At 38.5% G+C, this 27,786-nt stretch overlaps 2 protein-coding genes across 3 annotated transcripts in view; both read right to left on the bottom strand.

The window, feature by feature from the left end:
- Nucleotides 1-585: 585 nt before the first annotated feature.
- Nucleotides 586-21,321, bottom strand: NOC3L (NOC3 like DNA replication regulator). The gene is given in 22 exon segments (XM_026710564.2): nt 586-805; nt 908-924; nt 927-988; nt 1,401-1,498; nt 1,997-2,125; nt 3,139-3,320; nt 3,682-3,753; nt 4,575-4,638; nt 5,352-5,424; nt 5,848-5,948; nt 6,800-6,880; nt 7,600-7,731; nt 8,591-8,719; nt 8,816-8,991; nt 10,725-10,818; nt 11,869-12,030; nt 13,217-13,344; nt 16,117-16,182; nt 16,277-16,434; nt 16,850-16,976; nt 18,318-18,522; nt 21,239-21,321. Coding segments are annotated over 22 exon segments (2,397 nt in total). The 5' UTR covers nt 21,248-21,321; the 3' UTR covers nt 586-673.
- A 1,958-nt stretch (nt 21,322-23,279) lies between these two features.
- Nucleotides 23,280-27,786, bottom strand: part of TBC1D12 (TBC1 domain family member 12) — a 58,569-nt gene continuing 54,062 nt past the window's right edge. For both annotated transcript variants that reach the window (XM_026710487.2, XM_026710488.2), the window contains one exon: nt 23,280-24,915. In XM_026710487.2, coding sequence (XP_026566272.1) covers nt 24,847-24,915 — 69 coding nt within the window. In that variant the 3' untranslated portion in view covers nt 23,280-24,846. The remainder of the gene's footprint in view (nt 24,916-27,786) is intronic.

The following is a 27,786-nucleotide window of genomic DNA, read 5'->3' as shown; positions in this document are numbered from 1 at the left end:
AGCCTTACGCTCAAAGTCACCCTAGATACCTGCCCTGAAGGTATGGTGTCTATTCTGAGGTTATCCAAAATGTGCTTTTAATCCCGTCAATGTATCCTGACACATGAACACTATGTTTGACTACGCCTTCTGCCAAATCAAGTCCTTGGCCAGATAATATTTCATAGATATTTTTTCTTAACAGATGATATCCATCTATCTAAATGAATGTAATGATGGAAAAAATGAATACAGTGTGTACAAATGGAAAACTCTACATGTTTGTTTTTAAACATCTGTTCAAGTTCTGCTTACACCACTCAAATTATGAGCTAGAACAAACTAGTCCAGAATCATTTTTTTGAAAAAGAAAGTTCTGTATTTATAATTAAAAAATTATCGGAATCAACCATGTTTATACAGTTATGGAAAAAGGCATTATTTTGCCCTGAGAACACTGTACAATTGGTTTTTACAGTTGCAAGTTTGAATAAATTAGAAATTCTAAACTTTAGCCATCTGTGTGAAGTCATCATTTCTGAATTTTTAAAGAATTTATCTCAAATATTGTAGGAATTACAAAAACACTCTTCTATCATGTTTCTGCATTCCAAAAAGTTAGGGTTCAATGGAACAAAGTCACTTTTTTACAGGTCTGGTATTTTCAAACAGGCCGAATTAGCTTGCAATGTAGTTACGTTGCTGGAAATATCTTTATGTCTTCAGCAAAATCCAAGGGTACTTGTAAACCGGGCTTTTCAAGATGAAATTTAACCAATTTAGTCACGTCCTCACTCAGAAATAAATCATCTTGTAAAAATTTACCCTGAAACAAAAAAGCATACAATCATAAAAATGTGAAAGTAAACAGTTATAAATCTTACAGTAATGTTTCCATATTTTAAGAAACAAATTTTTGAAGAAGTACCTTTTTCCTACGTGCAAGGGAATAGAAGGATCAAAAGTCATATCTTTCATACTGTAGGCCTCAAAAAGTTCACTAGGCGACCTATGATAAATAGCAATATTTTAAGTTCCGTTATTTCCACACATCTTAAAATTCAAACAAGTTTTGAAAAAGCAAAGCAATAACAGGCCTTAATAATGACAGAATCTAGACCAGAAATCTATAGAGCTAGACTTAAACCAGAAGGCATGTTTGGTGTTAGGATACTGCAGAAGTACAATTCCAGGGACATAAGGTAATTTCTGAAAATCTTTTATTTCCCACTAAGGGTAACAATGAATAAAATATTGTTTTCTTCTTGAAATTAATATAGAAAACATCTTTTGATGACCAGCCACTGGTCACAACAGCCACATAAAGCCTGCAGGACTAGAGATAGTACCCCACTGAATGTAATTTGATGATAAAAGTGATGCTGGCTTGTTTGTGGCCACTGCACAGAATGTTCTCTCACCTCCGGCCAAGGTCATGGCCGAGAGCTTCTGATCCTTCAGCTGGAGCTCCTGCCAAGAGATGAGCTGCAAATTTCTGAACAACTGGATGATAGTGTCTCTGAAAAAAACAGGAGAAGCCACAGCAGAATGAGACATTTTCTGACATTTTCCTGTCTCAATGCACTTAACCCCGATTCATTTCTCCGAAGAGTTCATCATAAACATTATTTAACTGTTAAAAGCAATTGATTAAAACAATAAGGCTAGGTAATCTTAAACCACTGTTCAACCTAAATATATTACTTGGCCAAGATAAAAACAGGCAATCATTGAAAAATAACAAAGCAACCAGTTTTAATTTTTTTAAAAAAACTGGTGGGGTGGAGTAAGCATGTCTGTGAGTTAATCAGGATTATGAAAACTAAAAAAAAAAACCCACCATTATTAGATGAGTATTCATATTACAGGTTGAAAATAGTACATAAAATTCTTAAACTCATGCCTAGAGGTTTTAGCTCAGGAGGAAATAATAAACTCTTCAGAAGCAAAGAAAACAGGATTATTACAGTAGAAATCGAGAACAAAGCTACAAAATGCAAGCCTCTGTAGTTCTCACCAAGAGGGAATGCAACTCCCAGAGGGCCGAGTTCTGAGCATTACAGTATTCTGGCTGATCCAGTTCAGGCAGGTAAAGACCACTCCCCTGAGATTCATTGTCTAAAAGAAGGTCCGTCTTTGGGAAAATCTGTAATGAAGTTTGTTGGGAGGAAAAAGAGTCTCTCACACACAAATTACTAGATGCCATTTTTTTATCTGAAAGAATAAAGCAATTTCTCCCCCAAGTGAGCACTTAATTCTTCATACAGAATCTCTATTGTACATATGGCCTACAGCAAGACTGTACAACCTTGGTAACTTTAAGACTTCTGGACTTCAAATCCCAGAATTCCCCAACCAGCCATGAATTCTGGAAGTTGAAGTCCACAGCTCTAAAAGTTGTCCAGATTGGATACTCCTGGTCTATAGTATGTTAGCTATTGAAATAGGTTCTTCTACCTCATAAAGACTAAAATAGCTTTGGATTATTTTGTACATTGCAGGCTTATCAATACAAAACATTAGTTGCACGAAGATGCAACAAATAAGAACACATGAAATTACAAGAACAATTTAAAGCAGAACCACCATCTATCAACTGCAGCTATTAAAATATACCAAACTCGGTTTATAACTGATAATGTATTTTGCCTTTTGGTAACATGGATGGCTATATAAATTTGATTAATAAATAACTAAATAAAATAAATATATACTGTCTTCACTGGGATGATATGGCCTGCTTCCTTAAATAAGAGAGTGATCCAATGAGTGTATTTTCTCTACATTCGATATAATTAATACTTAAGGTATAAACATAGTTCAGAGGATTAAGAACAGCAATAGCACTTAGGAGTTATGTACAATTTTCATAGTGCTTTACTATCCTCTCTAAGCAGTTTAGAGTCATCATATTGCCCCCAACAATCTGGGTCCTCATTTTACCGATCTTGGAAGGATGGAAGGCTGAGTCAACCTTGAGCCGGTCAGGATCGAACTCCTGGCAGTGGACAGAGTCAGCCTGCAATACTGCATTCTAAATGCTGCGCCACCATAGCTGCTAATAATGAGATTGTGTCCCTTGACAAAAAAGTCAAGGGATGCAACAGCACTATGCACTCCATAACCTTTGAGATATCAGCCTAGCTATTATCAACTTACATGCATTAATGTTCTGTTGGTTGCCAAGATTCCAATACTGGAGTTCGGAAGGACCTGGAGTGCCATGGTGGTAAGACGCTTAATGAAAGCAAGCGCCCTCTGCTGCGTCACCTGTTTTCTACGCTTGGCGAGCATTATATCCAGACACTGCAACACTATTGCTGCATCTTCATTTGTAGCTCCTTGAACACAAAACGAAACCCCCAGTAATAGCCCCAAAAGTTGAAAAACTACAGTTCTACTACCCTCTTTTTAATCAGTTAAGAATCACCTGGCTCTATAGATGAGGCTCTATAGAATCAGATGTGGATTTACACTGAGATTTAGTCTCTTTGTTGATGAGCTGCAGTAATGTCTCAAAGCTATTGAGATGATACCCAAGCCACCTGCTGTAAAAGGGGGCAGAGTCATTCAAACTTTGGTGTCCCCAAACAGCTTTAAATATTAGAGGACAATCAGTGAAACAAATCTGGGCAGTTATAAAACATCCATTGCTATATATTCAGATAATATAATATTCAGTACATTGATATCAGGAATTACCTGCATGTATTTTAAATAAGGTCTTGTAAAGATGAGTGTAGAACTTCAAGGGGTCAATGTTAAGGACATCACCTATGGAAAAGAATTCCAGTTAAGTAGGTTTCTACATCTGAAAATCCAGCAATGCATTTGGATTCTCCATTGCTAAGATTAAAAGCCTTACCTTCCATGAGAATTAATAACTTCTTTTTGATATACAGGTAGTAATCATTTAGTGGCCACTAAACTATTTGGAGTTATGATGGCAATGAATGAGGGGAGCTTATGACGGGTCCCTGTGATTATGGCCCATAGTCATGTGATCGCAATTTGGGTACTTGGCAATTGGTACACAATTACGACAATCATGTGCGCAGGCCATTTGACATCTTTACTGCAGGCTTCCCACAGGATCAGTGGGGAAACTGGCAGGAAGTTGCAAGTTGCGGTGACATGATATGATGTGATGCGCTTAATGATTGTGTGTGATTTGCTTAACCACAGTCTGAACTGTTGTCGTAAGTTGGCAAAGTTATGTGACATGTTGGTTTACAACCGTGTCACTGAACAACAGAGTTGCCTGTCCCAGTTACGGTAGTATTAAGGGAGGAGTCCCCCTAAATGCATATTGGAAATTGGTCAAACTGCTGCTATATTGTTTTAGTTACAAATGTAAAAGCAGACAGGGGGAAAAAGAAAATCCACAGGAACAAAAACCAGGCAACAAAATCAGTGATCCTAGCTTAGTTCCAGATGAAAGCGGCCTCCTTGCTGTCTTCTACAAACTCTCTTAAGGAGAGTTTTCATGCAAACTGAACAACTCTCTAATTTCTCTGCCTGAACTATGGAATTGCATCACTTCAAGCGGATTGTACAATGCCAAACCTGACGCAACATCAAATCAAATCACTTACCTTGCCCAGACAAAATGTGAAACGCTGAGAGGATGCAGTGCAGGCTCTCTCGGTGGCTTAACACCTAAAAAGGTCAAAGGTGAATTGTAAGGGCACAGACTCCAAGACTCTGTGACCACAAGAGGGGTGGAGTGAGGGACTCTTGCAGCCAAACTCCAGGCATTTCTTGTCCATTCCCATTTATGCAACTGGTTTTGTCCATCCACAAGAACACAATATTTGTCTATGTCTATTCCCAATCCATCCCGGGGCTGATCTATGCACCATTGAGTTGAGAGGAGAGAAAACCCCTAATCTTAGATTAGTATGTTTAGCTCAGCCTGTTGACTTGTGAAAGGGGAGGATGTTATTGCTTTTTCTTTTCTTTTTTTCAGCCCTCAGCAAGGGTGGATCCTACATGTTAAATATAAAATCCAATTGACCACTTTTTCTTCCTTTTTTTTTGTATGCTATTTTTTTTCTTTTTTGTTATTGTTGTTGGGGTTGAATGGATGTTTTTGCTTTGTTTCATTTTACTGTTGCTTTCATTGTTCTGTTGTTTTTATTCTCTATGATGAAACAATGAATAAAAGAAAAAGCGAGAGGAGAGAAAATTCCCACTCTGAACACCGTTCTTATTTTCCTAAGGCTGGGGCAGTGGGAAAAGGGGGAATCGGAGGATGGAGCCTTATAAAGCAAACATGGGCCAAAACAGGCCATGACAAGTAGCAACTGGCAGATTCCTTACTTCTGACACAGAATAAGGGCCCTCATTTAATCAGAAAGCAGTAAACTTACCCCAGACACAATAAGGGAATGAAGAACCATCAGAAGATCGTCAAAAAATTCCAAATTTATGAGATGGGCAAATCTAAATGAAAGAAACTTGAATTTACACAGGATTCATACACAAAACTCTATGTTGTTTGTTTCTTTTGGTATTTTATTTTGGAGAGGTCATAGCTTAAGATTGGCCCTTAGTCTTGTTCTGGTAGTGTTGTTTTAATTCCTAAATAAATGCACATAGCAAGGAACAAGGCTTTATTTCACTTACTAGGAGGAATTTCGGAAATCCCAAAATTCATATTGATAACAACGAAAAAACATAAAGCAGATACAGAACTGTTAGTCAACTAAATATTTCAAATGTCGCTTTTTATATCATGGTGTTTTACTTTGAAGAATGTTGTAAACAATTGCTCATATATTTATAATGTAAGTAGAGACCTTAGCATGTAGTTCCTGGGTTTCTTTTCTTTTTTAAGAAATCTCAAAATTATTCTGAAATACTTACTTGGCAAGGCCTTCCAGCACAGCAGGCACAAGAGGAGATTTCTGGGCTTTTTTCAAGATTCGGAAGTAAGTCAAAAATACGATATTCAACGTTTCTGTATGCTATAGTAAAAAGGCATAAAATGATACACGAACCTGAATGATTTCATTTTAATCAAATTTTTTCTTCTTCATGCAACACTTTAGAAGCTAATAAACCTAAACCACTATTAAACATTCATGGCTTTTCAATAAACTGTCTAAATATAATTTTGGCAGCCAGAAACATTATAGCTTTATACCATTCTGAGTTAACAGCAACTGTAGCTATGACACAACCTCTATTAATGTAATCACATTAGTAAACAAAAAGCTATTTACTAGCTCAAACATAAGTAACAATCTATTACTGCATTCTTGGATTTGCTAAACTTCTGAAGAATACCAATGGCGCAATGAGAGATGAATCCATGACTATAGGTAGTAGTCGCTTACCGACTACTTCATTTAGAGACGATTAAATAGTTTTGTGAGCAGTTTTCACATTCATCACCATTGCAGGGCCCAACGGTCATGTAATCACCATTCAGGCATTTTGCAACTGGCTTCCAAAAAGCAGAATTAACAGAAAATGCAGAAGTAAAACAGCAAATTGTGGTCATGTGAGGGCCACAATTGTAGCCATTAATGAGAAGTGATGGGAAGTGATGTGGTAAACCTGTCATGATCACACGATTTTCTACTTAGTGACCAGGATGCTTAGTGATAGAGTTGCTGGCCCCAATTGTGGTCATTAAGCAAGGACTATTTGTATAATATCAGGTTTTAAGTCTTTGTTCATGGCCCCCACTTTTACTTGAATCCTCAGTGGGAGCAGAATCTGGAAGAAATACATTGCATAATCCAGTCCTACTTCATGAGCAACATAAAAGGACCCCCAGAAAATATTAAATATATGGGGAAAAAATAGATACCAGTTTCAATTTTTTCTCTGTATTTTCGGAGGCTTCGGCTTCCAACAGTTCTCGCTCCAGTTTTTCTTCTGCTTTCTTCCACTGAAAAGGAACAAATGATTTAGAAGCTAACCAGATCTGGCCATTGGGACACAAATGGTTTTGAATCCCTGAACTTCCAATCGGCACTGGCATTTTTTCCCGAATTATTCATAACAACACTGAATTCCTCCATGACCAAGTCAGCCAACACTTGGCTGGGGGAGAATAAGGGCCCTCCTCTACTTTGCCTGTTGGTTTCCCCCCCCCACACACACACACACACACACACACACCAGTCAGGTAGGCAGGAACACTATGGCTGTGATCAGGATCTGTGTCAGAGGTGACTGGATGAATGTATCTATATCTAAGACTCTCAGTGGTTCATTCATTCCTTCTGTCTTTCTTTTTTTCTTTCTCCTTCCTTCCTTCCTTTTCTTTCTCCCTCCCCCCCTCTCTCTGTGCATTTTCTGCTTACATTCTGAATATTTTTTTTTGGTGGGGGGGGGATAGGGGCCAGAGTAATGTTAATAAAACGTGCAAGGCTGAACTACCAATGTTTGGGTTCTCTGCATTTTATACATTTAGCCAACAATATCATCAGATCCAAAACAAGTTTCAATGAATTTTGGTGCATGTAAACATGCCGAGTCTTCTCAATCAGCCACTGTTCCCTTGATACCCAGTGGAACTTGGCTCTGAATCCAGGACATACTGTATTATTAGTTCCGAATTCTATTTCACATTTTTGCTCATTGTAGCAAAAAAAAATAAAGTACCTTTCTTTGCATCCTGGATAAATTTTTCCTTTTGTCTTTGTAGGTCATGATTTTTTTCTTTGGCGTAATTTCTTCTGCATCTTTTTTTACTTCCACTTCTTTAATTCTTAGATGAAGTAGCACCATTAAAACCTAAGTATAATCCGCATGCATTTATTTTTTCACTGAAAGTGTACAGGAAGTCCTTCACTTACAAATACTTGTTTAATAATGGTTCAAAGTTATGACAGTGTCAAAAGAACAGTGACTTATGACCTGTCCTCAAAGTTATGATTACACTACTCCCACGTTCATATGATTTTAATTTGGGCACTTGGCAACTACCTCACATTTATAGATAGACACATCATCTAGCAATCACGTGATTTGGAACCTCAGTTGGCTTCTGACAAGCCAAGTTAGAATGGGAGAAGCCAGATTAACTACTGTCTGATTCACTTAATGACCATATGATTTGCTTAATGACCACAGTAAACAATGGTTGTGAAGTTGAGTCTAGTCACATGATGACTTGCTTAATGACTGCATCACCTGGTGACCAAAATTCTGGTCCAAATTGTGGAGTTAAGATATTTATATTTATATTTATTTATATTTATATATCTATATCTATATCTATATCTATCTATCTATCTATCTATATGAGAAATTAAAACTATTTCTCTCTAGACAGAGCAAGGGTGTCCAATCTTGACACCTTTAATACTTGTGGACTTCAACTCCCAGAATTCCCCAGCCAGCAAGGAACGTTGGGTGAGGAATGCTGGGAGTTGAAGTCCAAAAGTCTCAAACTTATCAAGGTTGGACACCTGTGAGACAGAGTTTGTCAGATGTCATTCTTGCCAGTCGTTCATGAAGAACAGAAATGAATATATCCAATCCTTCAAATGGAGCATTGAATTGAAGAAGATTTGATGCCATTTCAATAGAAACAGGAGAATCCATCTTCAATGCTTTTCTCAAAAACAAACGAACATACCAAAAAACTCACCTCAGGTCTCACGTCATAATTCCGACTTTTCACCAGGCCAGAAACGACCTTCACCACACCAAGTGAAGCAACACCTAACTTATCTTGCTTGAAGAGGCTTTTTATCGCATCACAACACGGTTCAGAAATCTGCAAGGTTTAGAAATCCCAGTTTAGATGATTCCTTTTGGAAATCAACAAGTTTAGTATAAAATTAAGCCCAGCAGGCAGTACTGGAAGGCCTACCTTTTTTGAATCATCGTTCATAAGCGGTACAACCAGCGCAATGATGTTATTGTGGAAGTTGAAGTGAGGCAGCGCTACCAGGAGCTCACAAAGGCACTTCACGGCAATCTCGGCCAGGCCTTTGTATGCCTTCACTGAAATCACGTTGCTTTTCTTCAGCTTCCTTTGCTTCCAATCTAAAGGAAATGTTACGCAAAGCTTCAGTATTTCCAGATTCCTTTGTTATTAATAGTTCGATTTCAAAACCTGAATGGAATAGTTTGTAATGCAGAGGGGAAGAATGCCTGAAAACTGGGCACTGCACTGCATCACTGGGTGGTAATTCTCCTGAGAGGATCTAACTGGAATACTGAAAAGATTACGGTTTGCTCTGTTAAAATTATTAATCGTCAAAAATTTGCTCAAAATAAAAATTTGAGTCCTTTCCGCTGAGTTAAGTTTTTTATTTTTTATTTGATTTGTCAATCGCTTACAAGATAATAGGTATAAGTATAAACATGAGTAAGAATACAGGAAATAGGTACGAATAAATGGGGACAACAGGACAGGGACAGGAGCCACGATGGTGCACTTATGCACGCCCCTTATTATTATAATTATTATTTAAGCATAAATAATGGTGCAATGTTGGTGCAGTGGTTAGAGTGCAGTACTGCAGGCTACTTCTGCTGACTGCCAGCTGACTGCAATTTGGCAGTTCAAATCTAATCAGGCTCAAGGTTGACTCAGCCTTCCATCCTTCTGAGGTGAGTAAAATGAAGACCCAGATTGTTGGGGGCAATATGCTGACTCTGTAAACAGCTTAGAGAGGGCTGCAAAGCACTGTGAAGTGCCATATAAGTGCTATTGCTCCTTTCTAACACTACCAAACATATATAGGCACAGTGGGAAATTGAGGAAAATTAGGGCTGCACAAATGAAAAAAAGTGCTTTGCAAATTTATTTCTCCTCTGAGCATTAAAGCAGCTATATCCTCTTGAACAGTTGGTGTAACTACTTTGAAGCCTCTCCTCAGCATGTGTACATATATACACGCAAACACAAGACTTTTGCTGACAGTCTTATTGTACTACTGATTTTGACAAATCCCACTACTGACTTTAGCAAAGACCTGAAGCTACCAACTATTAATGAATGCCTTTTCTTGGTGATCCTTCACAGTTACAATGAAAAAGTTATTTTGTGACCAGTCATTGCAGTTATGACCCTCACAGGCTTGTAAAGTGGAGAAACGCTGAAGTAAGATTGTAAAATTGTGATGTTTCACTTAGTGACCACTTTGTTAACCAAGCTTCCAATCACAATTGTAGTTGCTAACAGCACACACCAAAAGATCAGAAAAGGACTGTGGCTCTTCATGTACGGGTAAGAATATTTTTGTTCTTATATCTAATTTCCGTCAACTTAAGATCAAAGGCGTGGCCATTCCTCAAGCTAGTGCATATTTTACTCTTTTTTTAAAAAAATTTCTTCACAGGTATCAGAAATGCAAAGCAGATTTAAATCTTGAATGTAAATTGACCTGTATGTTATTGTTACATTCTTCCGAGGAAAAAAAAATCTCTCTTTTTCCATAAGACTTGAAATGGAGAAAAAGAAGTCAGACTAAAAATGGAAAAGAATCCGGAAAAAACACAGATAATAATTCTAAAATTAGATTAAATATTAAATATGATGCTTTACAATTTACTGAAAGGGTGATTCCTTTTCCTCCTCTGTGATGGAATACCCAGTATTGTACTGAAGAGAAGACTCATTCAAATATAATTTTATATATTTATTCACTGGCCTTAGTAAGACTAATCTTTTATAAGAATTGGTATGCTTCCTAACTAGACATTCTGTAACAACATTTATTTGTATCTTGAACAACATTTATTTGTATCTTGAACCATCCTGCAGGTTATACCTTTTATACATTGTTCCAGATTTTCTAAATAAAACTTGTATTGGCTCACGAGGCCTTCTTCAAATTCTCTCAATTTCTGAGTTTCTTTTTTAACCTGCAGATAAAAAGAAAATGTTGTAAAAATATTTTGCCATGTATCCATTTTATTGCTCAATCATTTACATTTAAAAAAACATTACTCAGCAGTATTCTACTTAGTGTAATGCACAAATCTGAAAGGATTAATGTGCAAGATTTCAGACAAGCATTTATTTCACTGGAACTATGCCAAATATAAAGAATTGGTATTAAAAATACTGAATTCTATGCCGAAGAGCTCTCTGAAACTTAGCAACTAGATTCCTTTTTTCTCACATGTTGTACAACTTTAAAAGTTCCAGTGAGCTTAAATCCATTTATTGCAAGAGGAAATCCTACAGTAGGATTTCTAAATCAAGTAGGTTGGGGCAAATGCTAAAAAAAATCAGGATTTAATTTAAATTCCATTTTCATCAATAAGTGTAGGTACTCTTCGACTTACAGCAGTTTTGTTGACTGACTGTTCGAAGTAATAATGGCACTAAAAAAAGTGACATGACCATTTTTTTACACTTATGGCCTTTGTAGCATCCCCATGATTATGTGATCAAAATTAGACACAGGACAATGGTTCATACTTATGACCATTGTCGTGTCCCAAGGTCATGGGATCACCTCCTGCGATCTTCTGATAAGCAAAGTCAATGGGGAAGCCAGATTCACTTAACCATGTTACTAATTTAACTGCAGTGGTTCACTTAACAACTGTGGCAGGAAAGGTCATACAATGGGGCAAAACTCACTTAATGAATGTCTCACTTAACAACAGACATTTTAGGGCTCAATTGTGGTCATAAGTCAAGGACTATCTGTAGAACTCCAGATTCTTATCCACCAGGACACTATGCAATCTTTGCAAATTTGATATTTGACAAACACTTAAGTTGATTTTCTTTCAATAAATCAGCAGGGATGAGTGATGGTGCCAAGATCAAGATAAAATTATTCAAAAGACTATTAAATTCCAAATTGCAAGCTCCTAACTGAATCCTGACGTTTTCTCCCCAAAGCATTTTTTAAACCTTCCCAGTTTTAGTATTAAGGCCCTGTCATTGTACAACCTCACCTTCGTGTTTTTCTCTCTTTCGGTCAAAGGCCTGATTTTGTAGGATGGGGTAATATCTTTGAAGAGCTCCATCAAAGAAATCATCACCAATTTTCGCACAATCACAGCCACATTGGGATCTTGTTCCATCAACATGGCACGCAGCTCTTTCAGTTTCTTTATCTGCTCAAAAATGACATGCCTTTGAGTACGCCACTCTACACGCTAAAGTGTAAATATTCAGGTATGCTGTTATTAAAAATAAGAAATCCAGTTTTATGCTAAGTTTCAGAAACATTTCAAGGTATTTTTGCTGCCACTCTTTTCATCTCTGATATTCGGCTTTTCAGACCGAAGTGGATAGAAATGATAAAATCCAGATTAGGGTAAGAACTAGCACTGCTGCACCAGTTAACTCACCTAGGTAGAATTATAGCAATACTGAGCTTTGACCCCCCAAAATGCTGCTTTTCACATACACCGTATCATAAAAATTAGCATGCGTAAATTTTATCCATTTTCCAAATTGGAAAGGAATTTTTACGAAGAACGAACAGAACAAAAAAACAAGGCTTGGAACTGAGCAACGTGTGATTTTCAGAATCTCATTTTTAACCTCATGACATTTTCATGTTAGCCAACTCAATCTTTCAGATATAGTGTGATAGGTAAATTTATATCTACCCCTAAACTCCAATGCTTGTGTGGTTGACCGTAATTATATTTCCACAATAAAATGAAACCTTCATGCCTACTCCTCCCTTAGTATATTCCAGATGGAATTTCTAACAAGTAGCCAGGAATAATCTTTTGTCATACAATCTACTCTCTTAAAAATTTCCAGAATCTTTCAACTCTGCTTGAGTTCTAAATTTCTTGCTATAAAGCTTTTTTAAATCTCTGAGTGGTAGCTAAAAATATTTCATTTTTTATTTTTGGAAAAGACGACTGTATTTTTTAAAAAATATTTAAAAATATTTTTAAATAATGTTAATCAACATTAATAGTATTAATTTAAAATGTGCAAGTGTGACCAAGAATAAGATCATGAATACTGTTTGAGCAGAGATGTCCAACCCTGGGACTTTAAGATGAGTGGACTTCAACTCCCATAATTCCACAGTTCTTAAAGGAATTAAAGTCCACAGATCTTAAGATTGCCAAGGCCATACATCCCTGGTTTGGAGAAAGAAAACTGTCCTTTCATCTAAAAGGTAATTTCCACAAAGTTTAGGATGGCAGCATGGAAAACTTAATGTAAATCATTGGGAGACCTGATTGTGCCAAGTCATTAAACCCAAAACATCTCTCTGCTTTAACTCTGAGATGTCCATTACTTTAACTTATTTCCAAGACCAGGGTCACTTACAGTATTTTCTGGATCAGACAAAATTGCAGATGCTAAAGCAGCTATTTGCATCTTCTTCTCCTGTAGCTTTTTCTTCCGATGGACTAATAATTCTTCAACAGTAAGACCAGATAAAGGGTCTTCAGGGGCTGGTGATAAAGAAAACAACTGTTTAAAAAACATATGCAAGTGAGCCAGAGTGGAAACAGAAATGGCAAAGACAGCATTTGGAAGAAACTGTTCTGACCTAGGCTTCCTTAGAAAGCATAGAACACAGTCTTAATCCCAGCAAAACCTCTTTTAATTCCACAGCTGTGAATTACCTTCATTCACAAGGCTTCACATACAGTCTTTCAGGGGAATGTTGATAAATACCCACCTTATCACACTTGGAATGTGGCCAGAGTACTAATTGCCAGACGCAGGGCAAAGCCAAACTTGACACAGAGTCAAACAGGATTTTTCAAAGCTTGTGTTCTGAGCAAATGAAATAATTGCTTCCTGCAAAAGCTCACGTCCTGTTCACCCTTCTTTTATGTCCTATGGGAGGGGCCAACCATCTCCGAGGTGTGGTCTTACTCCTGAGTCGACCCTGCTTTCTCAATTGTTCTTGTCTTCTGCTAGCTCTGCGCATAAGAAGGCTGGGAACCGGTTCCATAAGCTGAATGGTCCGCGTCACTGCTGTCTGAACGCGAAGGCAGCTGCTAACTGCCGGCCTGGCCTGGCCCCATTTCTGCCTCCAGGCTCTACAGAGCCTCCTCCAGATCTTCCTCAGCCTCCAGGACTGGCCCAAGTTCCTCCCCAATCTCCTCACTACTGTCCAACTCTGCAGCCAGCTCTGTCAGCTGCTGGTGGGCCACAACAGGAACCTTCTGTTTTTGAACTGTTAATCTAAGGATTTTTAGTTAGACTTTTTTGATCTCTCTGCTTCCATCTTATGATTTTCTAGAAAGATGCACTCCAGGCTCAGTGCTTCTAGTAAAGGTAAACTTATAACTTTATATTGGGGGGATATTCTGACCCAAGCCTCGTTCAAATCAAATAACACAAAGTATATATAAAAACAAATCTTTATAACGTGTCTCTGGGAATTCTGTTCATTCACAGCAGAGTCATTAAAACTAATTGTCCCAGATAAGACCAAGCCTTGTGATGACCTGGGGCATGACACAAAAATAATACAGTCACAAAAGTAGAATAAATTCCCCTTAATGCCTCCAACTTGGGCACCAATGTCCAATTATCCTTGGCTTGATATCAAACTCTTCTAAAAACAGTCTATGAAGAGAGTAAATGCAGTCCGAACCAAAAGTAAAAATAATTAGAAATAAAAAAACCCAACACAAACCATACTGGAGTCATTAAGATGGCAGGCCAGGATGATAAATTGCAGACTTCCACAAGATACCGCAGCAACCACAGTTGGGAAGATGCCAAAACACAGATAAGCCTCGACCAAGATAAAGCATACTTTGCTTCCAGCAAAGAGCTATTTAAAATGTCCCACTTCTATCCTGTTCTCCCAGCTGCAACTAATGAAAGGAATCAGGGCCTTTTCCTCTCCCATAAGACACGTTGCTCCCTTCTCTGTTCCTCCTTGTGTGTCCTAGGATGAGGAGGGGATGGCCCTGGGTCTTCCTCTGAATGCCCAGCCAGACTGTGCTCTTCCCCCGTTTCTTCCACAGCCACCGGAGCCACACTCCCATTCCCTGTCATCTCCTCAATCTACCCATCAGTCAGACTCCAACAAGGGCATGACAAGCCCTTTCAAGGTTGTGAAAGGCTGCCAAGAACACAAGATTAATTGAAGGAAAATGTCCAACACCAAAAGTCTCCAAAAACAAACCAGAATAGACAGGACTTGCACAAAAACTTGGAGTTGAAAGAACTTCTTTGCTTCCTGCAAAGAACCCAACCTGAGGGCTGGCTTTTATCCCTTATGGGAAGGGCCATCACCTTGCAGCCTAACTCCTAAGTCACCCGTGCTGCTGCAGCTGCTCTTTCCTTTGAGCAACCTTGCGCACACGCGCACTGGGAACAGGCTCCGCGGGGTCCTCTGCATCACTGCTGCCAGCCTCCACAAGCTCCGAAGGCAGCACCCCACTCTGATAGTCCTGGCCCCATCCCTGCATCACACGCAGGCCCCTCATCCGAGACCTCGCTCTCCGAGATCTCAGTCGTCTGCACCTGCTGCCAGCGAACCACAACAGGGGACAGTTGGACTTTTTGCATCATATCTACTTTCAAACAACGGTTCAGATATCTGCCTCATTTTGAAAAGACCATCTATTTTCTGATCAGAACTGGTCTGACATGTGGAGCAATTTAACAGCAGTCTATTGCTTGGCTAAAGTCCAGCTACAGGTAGTCCTCACCGAATGACAATTTGTTCAGTGATCGCTTGAAGTTACAATGGTGCTGAACAAGGAAACTTACAACCGGTTCTCGTAGTTGCACTCATTACAGTGTTCCCGTGGTTACGTGATTGCAATCCATGAGCTTGGCTCCTAGCTTGCAATTGTTATGAGCACAGGATCTCATCGCTACGTGGTTGCTACTTGTAACCTTCACTGCCAGTTTCCAACAACTGAAGTCAATGGGAAAGCTAGCAGGACGTTGCAAGTGGGATTGTGCTAAGCGGGATTTGCTCAATGATTGTGCTTAGCAGGATTTGCTCAATTAACTCTGCTGCAAAGAGTTAATTTCAAATCCACAGTCATAAATCTTATAACCATGTTGTTTGGAAGACAATTGCTGGTTGCAATTACAGTCAAGCGAGGACTACCTGTGTTTAGCTTCCTTCCCAAGAAATACCAATTAAACTGCTTATACCACCATCCCAGTAATATTAACGGCATTTGAAAAAAAAAAAAAAACCCACCTTCAACTGTTCTAATTATTATTTTCCAAGCATTAATTACCTTCTGTCACTTCCTTTTCTTCAACTACTACTTCTTTCTCTTCTGTTTCCTCTTCAACACTTATAACTGCAAGAAAGATCATGCCCTTTAAAAAAACAACACCCTAAGATTCCACATTTTATTATTGACGGTTTGCGAGACAATCCTAAGTGTCTCTGACCTGGCTTTTCCATGGTCTGTGGAATAATTCTATGCTTATCTTTGATTGGAAGCAGATGAATCAGTTCCTTTTCAGGTTCAGACTCCAGGCGTCTTGGCATCTTCTCATATTTGTCAATCACATTTTCATTCTTGCGTTTCTTGGCATGAACTGGTTCACTACGGAATGAAATTCGCATATGAGTCATTTCTATCTATTCAAACGACTTGGGTCATTAATCTCACTATGGAGGACCAGCTACATACCGCTACCATTAAAGATTAAAATGGCCAAGGGCCCCGTCGGTGATGGCTTTGCCAAATTGTGTGATTTATTCATGAGGACTATGCAGTTATTTTAATTAATGCTTCACTGAATTATTTTCTAATAATTTCCATTATTTCAGACGTTAACTGTACAAAAGCAAAATACAGTCAAGCTCTTAACCCTTGAGATCTAAATTTGAAAGATCAACACATAAAACATTAGTTATATTTTAGACCTGGGTAACGTCAGTGAATGTGGAATGAAAGCTTGATAAACAAGAAACTGTTGAAAGGTTTTCTATTAAGTTTTGGATTTGCCAGCACTCACTTGGAAGACAAGTCCCTCGTTATAAAAGATGCCTTTTGAGCCAACTCTTCCATTAATTTCAGATCATCTTCATCCATCATATCTAGAGGGAGTGCTTCTTCCTCTTCTTCTTCTTTTTCAATCCTCTCTGTTGAGACAAGTGAAAAAAAACCAGAGGCACAGAAATATACATACATAAGTCTGCTATAGATAAGTGGAAACGTATTGATTTTCCATTTGTATACCTGTCTGAGAACATGAACAAATAATTCAACAATAAGACTCCTGTTTGACAGGAAAATGAGAAATAAGTATCAATAATAGAATATCCTTTTTTATGTTGCATTTGGTCTCTGTTTGCATGTTGTTATATCTATAAAGCCAAAAGGACCCATGCAAAATTAAATTTGATTTATTTTACTGTGATTTAGATAATTTTTCTTCAAACTACTATCCTCTAGATTAGCTGGTCATTCTTTTTTATAATCTATACTAAGATCCTATTAAGATAGGAGTGGGCTAAATGTCTATGAAGATCCTCAATCATCCAGGTCATGGTAGTCCCAAAAATGCTTTTCCAAAAGGCAGCTGGACTTTCTTAAGTCTTTTTCCTTGAAAACATTTTGCTTCTCATTTAAGAAGCTTCTTCCGTTTGAACTGAACAACTCCGCTGGGACAGGGGTGGGATATTTGCTGGCTATTTGAACCCTAGAAGTTTTTATGTCACCTACAGGGACGTCCTTCAAGTTGTCTCTCTGTAGATCAGGGGTCTCTAACCTAGGCCACCTTAAGACTTGTGGGACTTCAACTTCCAAAATTCTTCAGCCAACTTTGCCAGCTGAGGAATTCTGGGAGTTGAAGTCCACAAGTCTTAAAGTGGCCAAGGTTGGAGACCCCTGCTGTAGATGACATAAACGCTTGTAGAGATCAAACAGCCTGCAAATAGCCCACACCTATGTCAATCAACAATCTGATTATTAAACAATCCTTAGAGTCAATAATATAAAATACAGGTAGTCCTCAAATTACAACAGTTCATTTTGTGACAGTTCCAAATTACAACGGCATGAAAAAAGTGACTTACGACCATTTTTCACTGTTACAACCTTTGCAGCCTCCCCATGATCATGGGATCAAAATTCACAAGCTTTTGCAAACTGTTTCATACTTATGAGCATTGCAGTGTTGCAGAATCATGCAACCTTCTGACAAGCAAAGCCAATGGGGTTCACTTAACAACTGTGTCACTAATTTAACAACTGCAGTGATTCACTTAATAACTGTGGCAAGAAAAGTTGTAAAATGGGGCAAAACTCACTTGACAAATTTCTCACTCAGCAACATACATTTGGGGCTCAATTCTGTTCATACGTCGCGGACTACATGTAATGACATTGAACAAGATCTCTACAGCTTATATATTCTCTCTCTCTCTCTCTCTCTCTCTCTCTCACACACACACACACACACACACATACACCTATCTTACTTGGAGGCTTTTTGTGATCTTCCAAAGGCACTGGTCTCCGAGATACAGCATCTTTTACAGCTTGTCTGAGTTTCCTTTGTTCTTTACGATACTTCTTGACAGCACTTTCCTGTTTGAACTGCTTGTTTTTTAATTTGTTTTCAAGTTTTATTTTACTTGTTTTCAATAACTTCCGAAAACTTGGAACTCTTTTTTTATTTCTCCTCTGGAGAAAATAAGAATCAAATTAGTATGCCTTTTAAACCAATCTGCAGCTTTATATACACTTACAAAGCCATATATATATTGGGGTGTGGGGGTTAGCAATGCAATTATCCAATATAAGTGAAAAGGAAAAAAAATTTGAAGGAAAAAAGGCAAATTTTATACATCCATTTCCCAACTTCCTGTTGTGCCCATCCATACACTCAATGTATGTTTTGGAGGCTGACTCCTACAGAGGATTCTGCAGTGTAGCATTATTTCAAAAATGTTTTATAGCAGGGCTGTCAATGCCCACACATTGGGGGGGGAGTCCTGATACATCATGTCATGCTGCCATGACAACGTGAGTTTGACACACTTACTTACTGCTTTACAGTATTGACATGGGGTTATTAAACTCTTTGAATTTAAAAATCTCTTGAACTGAGATGTACCTTTGGTCTTGCAGTGTCAAAGGTTGCACTCTATAAGTTAGTGGGACAAAATGCGGGTTGGGCTAAATATGATTGTCGAATTAAGATTACACTGAATGAATCAACCGCAGTTAACGTTATTCATCCTGCATACAAAAATCATCCCCTTTTATTACATTCACAATTAAAATATTGAGTCAATTCTTGTGGGCATTCCCCCCAAGTTTTTCAGCGCTGGCATGAAATGAAATCTCCTGGCCATATAACAAATACCATATGGCAATGTTTTGTCAACCTTGGCAACTTTTAAGATGGGTGAACTTTATCTCCCAGAATTCCCTAGCCAGCAGAGGAAATGGCTTCCTGAAGAATTCTGGGAGATCATTAATACGAATGATATCTACTCAAATTTGTTCAGGTACGATAGAGAAATGTTTAGATCGAACAAGAAGACAGAGATAAAGATGAGGAGTTTGACATTTTTTTGCCAATGTATGTTTGAATAATGTAATGAGGACTACTTAAAATAGATAAATGTGATAGAGATTATTAATAGTTATTTTGAATTGGATAAATATGAATGATACCCGGAACCAACTCTGTTCACAGACAATATGGATGTAAATTTATATATATATATATACACACACATACATACACACAAAGCTGAATACCATATATATGTATGTGTGTGTGTGTATTCCCAAAGGTGGAATGGTGTGAGAATATGCATATATATATATATATATATATATGTATGTATGTATGTATGTATGTATTTATATGTGTGTGTATATGTATATGTATATGTATATGTATATGTATATGTATATGTATATGTATATGTATGTATGTATATATATATATATATATATATATATATATATATATATATATATATATATATATATATATATATATATATATATATATATATTTGCACATCTTAAAATTGCCAAGGATGAAAAACACTGCCATATCCATATGTTCATCCTGTGGTTATTTTACTTCTTTTTTTAAATGGTTACAATAATTCCATCTTTCATTAATACAGTGTGGCTACTGGGTACATATATCTTGTGCTAACAATCATAATTAATATGTTTTAACCCATATAACAATAATCACATTTTCTTTGCAAATCATAATCCATTTCCTCTTATATTTATTACCTTTATAACCATCTTAATTAATTTCTTTGTATATTCATCTACTCAATTTTAACTTGTTTTATTTTTTAACCCTTTATAAAATAAGTCCCATATCATATAATATTCCATTTCTTCTTTTTAATTTCCAGTGTTAATCTATTCATCTCTACACATTCAAATATTTTCTCAATTACTTTTCCCTCTGCTGGTATTTTTAGCATTTTTTCCAATTCTGCACAAATACAATCCTAGCTGCTGTTAATATATGTATAATTAAATATGTTTCTTCTTTGCGACAACATTCAGGTACCATCCCTAATAAAAATATTTCAGGTTTCAAATCTACATGTTTCTTTATCATTTTTTCCAACCATGTGTGTATTCTTGTCCAATATCTTTTAGCTTCTATGCATGTCTCCCACATATGGTAATATGTTCCAGGTTCATGATGACACTTCCAGCATTTGGCTGATTTATCTTTAAACATCTTTGCCAGTTTTGCTGGTGCCAAGTGCCAACTGTAAAACATTTTATACAAGTTTTCTTGATATGCTGTCGATATTGTTAATTTGTAATTTCCTTCCCATATTTTCTACCATTTATCTAATTCTATTGTGTACCCAATTTTTTTTGCCCATTCTATCATAGTTTTGGTTATTTTACTTTTTAATGAAGTAGCCAGTTAATATCTTTGAAGTAAGTCACTTTAACTGATGAAAGGAAGAAAAGGAGTCCTATATTTTTTAATGCATCCCACACAGGTTCCATCAGAATTCCTATTTATTCACACCTCTCTCTACATCCCCCCAGGAAAAAAGAAACAACCCTCAGCCATCTAGGAAACCTCTTCCTATCCAACCTGGACGCCCGCTGCTTAGAAGCCAAACATCAAACCCATCTGTATTCTTCTTCTACCCCAACCTGGTGCCCTCCAAGCGAGCTGGACTCTCATTCCCATAAACCCTTGCGCCTGTAGGACCTCTAGGGATTCTGGGAATGGAAGTCCAGCGCTCCTGGCCGAGCGAGCAGGGCGCTTTACTACTCACGCACACTACTTGGCTCTCAGGCTACGTCCCCCACTATCACGGCCTACCCTCTCCCGCGGACTTCCAACTGCTATTTATCCCGCCAGGGAGCCCTCTCGCACTCTTACCGGCTTCATGGCAGCTGCCAAGCAGGGAAAACCGAAAGTCTCTGCCTCGCTTCCCGCAGAACTTGATTTCGGGCACGCGAGAAGAAGAAGCGGAAGTGCGAGCTTGGCGCTAGTCGGGCCGGAATTGCCGCCATGTCCACAGCGCCCTCTGTCGGAAAGGAGGATGCGACGTCAGCTCCAGAGCGTGCGGAGAAACCGGGAACGACGAGCGACGGGAGTCGGTCCAGAAGCAGCAGCATTGCAGCCGATAACTCAGCTGAGCTCTTGGGATGGAAGGCTGGGGGCCTGAGAAGCCTTCAGCTCTTCACATGCCATGCCGGTCTCAACTCCTGTTTTGGGGATGCTGGTGTGGCAAGACCAGGCGCCCCCTTTCTGGCAATTAAAATATAATAATGGGAGAGGATAATCCCCAATCAATCAATCAATCAAAAGACTTGGAATGCCATCCTGTAATGTAGAAGTCTCCAAACTTGGCAACTTTTAAGACTTGTGGACTTCAACTCCCTGGCTGGAGAATTCTGGGAGTTAAAATCCACAAGTCTTAGAAGTTGCCAAATTTGGGGACCCCTGCTGTAGTGCCAACTTCTCCAGTCTTTTTCTGGAAGCCAAAAATAAAAGAGAAAGAATAGTAATTATTGAAACTTTTAAGTCTCAAAATGCCAGCCTGCTGCTTACCGAGGAAAATACACAGCTATTCCAAGATGAACAGCTCTGAAAAGGGGAATTGTAATCAAGTGTTCCAGGCTGACCACAAAATTTATGTAAAACATTTATATGGGTAGTCCTCAACTTACAACTATTTATTTATTCAAAGTTACGGCACTAAAAAAAAAGTGACCTATGAGCGTTGTTTACACTTATGATCGTTGCGGTGTCCACATGATCGTGCAATCAAAATTCGGATGCCTGGAAACCAATTCATATTTATGAGGGCTGCAAAGATTTATGAAAAACATTTATAGGGGTAGTCCTCAATTTAGCATCATTTATTTAGTTGTCTATTCAAAGTTACAAGGGCACTTTAAAAAAAAGTGACTTACAAGCACGATTGTTGCAGTATCTGCATGGTCCCGTGATCAAAATTTGGATGCTTGGAAACCGATTCGTATTTATGATGGTTGCAGTGTCCTGGGGTCATGTGATCACCTTTTGTGACTCTGACAAGCAAAGTCAATGGGGAAGCGAGACTCACTTAACAACGCTTGTTAATAACTTACCAAGTGCGGTGATTCACTTAACAACTGTGGCCAGAAAGATTGTAAAATGGGGGCAAAATGCACAACTATCTCACTTACCAATAGAAATTTGGGGCTCCATTGTGGTCGTTAAGTCGAGGATTACCTGTATAGCAACTCTGGTACTGGTCTGCTCCAAATCACAGAAGCTTCCAAAGAGAAATTATTTTTTCCTCATGCACAATCTTAAGATCAGGGCTGGGCTGCTGGAGGTTGACAGGGGTTTGGGAGAGCCCCTAAGATTCTGTGCAGTTCAGAGAACCCCCAAATCCCACTGCTGTTTGGCCCCACTCACCCCTCCCTGGAGTCCCCACGTGGCCCGTTTTGGATGCAGGTAAGTGCAGGGTGCATGCGAAGGCTCAGAGAAGGCGAAAAATGGGACTGCGTTCAGAAAGGCCAGAAACGGGCCTGTTTCCGGATTCCAGAGAATCTCTGGAGCCCGGGGAGGGTGTTTTCGCCCTCCTGGGGGCTTCGAGGAAAGCCTCTGGAGTCCAGGGAGGGCAAAAATGCCCCCACACTGCCGTGGTGGTCACAACTCACACTGCCTCAACCGGTATGGCCAGTGGCTGTAGTTCGGCAACCTGTATGCCCGTCCATTTGAAGACGTAGGTGTGTAACAGCCAGTGGCGATTCTTTAAGAAGATATAAACCATAATCTTTCATTAAAAGACTAACTTTGAAAAAGATTTTAGCGCTCATGTCTGGATGGGCCAGGAAGTGACTGACTCCTGAAGCAGATCATTGGGAAACCTACAGAAGATTCTCCTTTACACATGAAGGCTGAACAAACTGAAATGAAGACAGTATTCATTCTGCTTACAAGTTTATTTACACAGGAATTGTTACTAGTAGTTTTGAATGAAGGCTAAATTCCTTCTATTTACAATTTATATACATGTGTATACTGTACTTGAAAAGTAAGAAAACTGTACAAGAGAACCCAAATAAAGGACATACACCAGAAGCAAGTAAATACATAAGAGGGAAAAAAAAGCAGACATTTGAACTTCAACTTGAATGTTGTAATAAGTAATATTGAAGTGTGGTTTACATTTGATAGCAACATAAATATTACAATATACTGTAACCAAATCTTTAAAATAGGCTCTGCAACTTTTTAAACATTTGACAACCGAAGCAGTCTCACTTACTTTTTAATGCAATGATAAATTTTGACTTCATTTGCACATACAGGGACCAGGTACAAAGGGGAAAAAAGGAAAAACAATTTTATTTACATTAATACTATCAAAACGGACTTAGAAAGAACAAGCATTAGCTGCTCAGAGAGATTAAGAGGTATCCTTTCCATCCCCCTCAGTTCAAAAGCCATTTTAAAGCATTTTGGAGTGTGAAGGAAGTTTGACCTTCCGCATGTTGTCTTTACAGTATCGATGCTGACGTTAAAAGAGAAGATATGGACTAATAATAATATGCATTTTGGGTACTCATTATTGTACGCACTGCAGTAATCAACTTTAAATTTAAATGAGAAAACACTTTTAATATACAGGGACTCAAAACTTTCAACATTAACATTGCGTAAAATGTGCAAAAGGGTTATCACTAGCTTATTAATTATACTAGTGTTTATCAAGTATAAGTCACTTTGATTTAAAAAAAATTCACATGATTTTAATGGATTAGAAACCAATTTTCCTGTAAGCAAAATACTTCAAAATGTAAAACGCTGAATACTCCCTTGGCTGCTTACCTAAGCCCACAGTTACTGCCACTTTTCAGCCAAAAGACTTATTTGCCAATGGCTCCACAGCAAAAATTGCATGCAGTTTCCTCTGTATTTGCTTACATGTATGCGTTCACTTAGTTGGAAAGCGAAACTGCGGTTTAAAAGGAGTTCCGTAAGAGGCGCGTGAAAGCCGCCTCTTCCTGGCCAAGCCTATACACCAAAACAAAACCTGATTTGGTCCAAAGGATTTCCATCTGTAATTTTGGAGGTATTTGTACCAAAACGTTTGGTTCAGGTAGCAGTTTTCTGGGGCCTTACCTTAAAACACCAGCCCTGCCCCCAAAAGTGCCTTTGTGGTAATCATAAAAAAGGTATCCCTCAAAATTTTAAGTACCAACAAAAGTTATTACAAATGTTATTGCGTTCAACTTTAAATATTAAATATGCGATAGCCACTTTCTCAGTTTCATACTTTATTGTTCTGCTTCCTGTCAAAAGGAATCTTCTCACAAAAGAGGTCTTTAATACTGGCAGCAGGATAAGGACCATCAAATTGCACCACTGCGTTCAGTCAATACTGCTTCTTCTTCAGTCCCTGAAGCAGTTTTTAGTGGTTTTCACTGAGAAGATGTTTTAGAAGAATTCTTTCACAACCAAGTGGTTTTTCCAATTGAATTTGGAAGTTAGCTTTTTAGTGCTGGACTATGGTTCCTGTCTCCTTCTTTGCTATCCTTCATTAATGAGGCAAACACCTGAAAACCAGTTTTTAAAATAAAACTTAAAAATGGGCCACAACTTCATTCCTTTTTATAACGTTTATAAAAACTAGCCATTCCTACAAGGTTTTCTCATTGTCGTGGATCATAACCGTTTCCTTTCCATCATTCCCCTACCCCTATTTTTCAATAGCTCAATATTAGCTTTATAATAATTATAAACAGAGAATCAAATAACAAGCCTTTATGTGATAGATAAGGAACCCACTCACCCAATCAGTCATGATTCAGTTAATCATGAGTAACTTAAGAGTCAAGCCCAATTGATTTCAACAGTTGTTGTAGTGTAAGGAGGGTATAAGGAGTATAGCCTAATATAAGAATAATCAACTCTAATGTATCCAAAGTAATAACAATTTCAGTTAAATTTCAGTATGCCATCTAGGAAGCTTTATGATCAGCAGTATCATGATCATAGCATATTCTTTGAAAAAAAATGCAACTATAACTTGTTAAATTTCTGAAAGTTAGAAAATCCCTGATAGCAGGGATGCAAGGACTGGATCTAACATTTATTATCTATTTATTTTATTTTTATTTATTTATCTCTGTGTTGAAATAATTTTCATATTGTTTTTACATCTGGTTCTGGAAATGATGATCAATCAACAATGAGATCAATCAACTCAATCTAGACACCAGTGGTCCCCAAACCTTCTGGCTAGGCGTCCCAGGTGATGGGAGGGGACGGTTCTATGTGAGCGGTAGGAGCACACATGAGCACACATAGTCCATTCTCAATTGCACAAATGCAGCCTTGCGCGCGAGTGCCCGCCACTTGCACGTCCCACCCCCCATGTGCACACACTCCCTGCTTGCATGGCCCAGTTCTGAATGGGCCATGGTGGCCGAGCAGGGTGAGAGAAGGGATGGTTCTGTGTGAGTACCTGCCGTGAGTACAAGTGGAGTTTCACATGTGAGAGTGCATGCTACTTGTGCAAGTGGAGGTGTGCGTGGTGGTCATGTTATTGGCTGGGTTTTGAACGGGCTATGGACCTGATCTAAATAAATGATGCTTGGGGGGTGGTTCATTGCTACTTCTTATCCAGGACTGCAGCTCCCCCTATCTTAAGTACACAGCCTGTGAATGTTCACTGTATCACCTAAGACACAAGTAATCTCTTATACGCTTCTTTGTACAGAAAGGAATTCCATGGACAATGAAAGTCTACATTCACCAATTTACTGATAATTTTCAGATTAAGGTGATGTGACATATACAAACTGTTTTCCAAATTACAGCCATTAAATTATATATAACTGTGTACACACGCACACACACAAAATTATATATAAGGGTCTATATAAAATAATATTGCCTCAACTACAGCAATTGAACTCACAGTGCAGGTTTGAATCATCAAAGTTCTTCATGGTTTCAGCAGTTCTTAAAATGCTATCTGCATGTCCCTGTCTATAGTTTAATTTAGTTTACTTTATTGTCATTGCACCTCGTACAAAGAAATCAAACACTATCTTCAGTACACATTATGACCATAACCATGAAAATAATACAAACACACATCCTTCACCCTCCACACATTGAACCAAAAACTCCTGACACTGCACTAACACTGCACTATACAGTAGAATTCAAAAGAGCTACTGCCCTGGGATAGAAGCTGCTTTTCAGCCTGTTTGTCCTTGTTTTTACTATTCGGTACCATCTGCCAGATGTTCAAAAAAAGGGTTCCCAGGATGAGATGGATCTTTGAGAATGTTTTGAGCTTTCTTAAGGCAGTGGGAACTATAATGCTCTTCCAAAGAGGGGAGAGGGCAACCAATGATCCTCTGGGCAATGACATTAACCCTCTGGGGCGCTGTCCTGTCTGCCACTGTGCGGTTGGCAAACCATACAGAGGTGCAATAAGTTAAAATATAGGCAATATTTTCAATAAATGAAAATATGTATTTATTCAATAAATAAATGCTTTTCAGATGTGTCTCTGCAATCCAGTACAGATAATCCTTGATTTACAAACAGTCGTTTAGCAACTCTTCAAAGTTACAATGACACTGAACAAAACTTACTTACAGCCAGTTCTGACATTGACAACCACTGCAGCATTCCCACAGACAAGTGATCAAAATTTGGGCACCTGGCAATTGGTAGGCACTTAGGATGGTTGCAGCATGCCTGAGTTATCACCTTATGTGCCCTTCCCAGCTGGCTTCTGACAAGCAAAGTCAATGGGGAAAGCTGGATTCCCTTAACAACTGCAGTGGTTCACTTAACCATGGCAAAAAAGGTCATAAAATTGACCATGACTTGCTTAACAATTGCCTTGCTTAGCAACAGAAATTCTGGTCCAAATTGTAATTGTAAATCAAGGACTACATATATGTGGCAGGTGGCCAGAGAGTTTAAGGACGTGTCAGTGGTAGTGTCCATGCCAAGAATGCTATTCCTAAGGCAACCACCTTCATTCAGCAACAGGCAAAGCCAGGGGTGGGATTCTACCAGTTCGCACCTATTCGCTAGAATCGGTTGTTAACATTCTAAGCAGTTCGGAGAACCGGTTGTTAGAAGAAATTACTGGCCTAATCCTGTAAGGAAGGCAGGAAGGAAACATCCTGGTGTTGCTTACAGAAACTGCCTCTCCATTAACCCTTATTACATTCTTGGCAGGACTAGACTTCCTGTCTCAGGAACTTCTCTGGAGTTTTTTTCCCCTCCTTGGCTGGTACTTTGCTTGTGTGGAGTGACCATTCAAAGTTACAATGGCACTGAAAAAAGTGACTTATGACCATTTTTCACACTTACGACTGTTGCAGCATCCCCACGGTCATGAGAGGCCAGGCGCAGAGATGTGTGCCTCTATGTGAGTGATATTGAGTTGTCACACC

The sequence above is a fragment of the Pseudonaja textilis genome, chromosome 4, assembly GCF_049901715.1.
Source record: "Pseudonaja textilis isolate UNSWEBS1 chromosome 4, rPseTex1.2, whole genome shotgun sequence".
Taxonomy (NCBI): domain Eukaryota; kingdom Metazoa; phylum Chordata; class Lepidosauria; order Squamata; family Elapidae; genus Pseudonaja; species Pseudonaja textilis.
The sequence above is the reverse complement of the archived record's forward strand: the minus strand, read 5'-3'. Positions and strand labels throughout refer to the sequence as shown.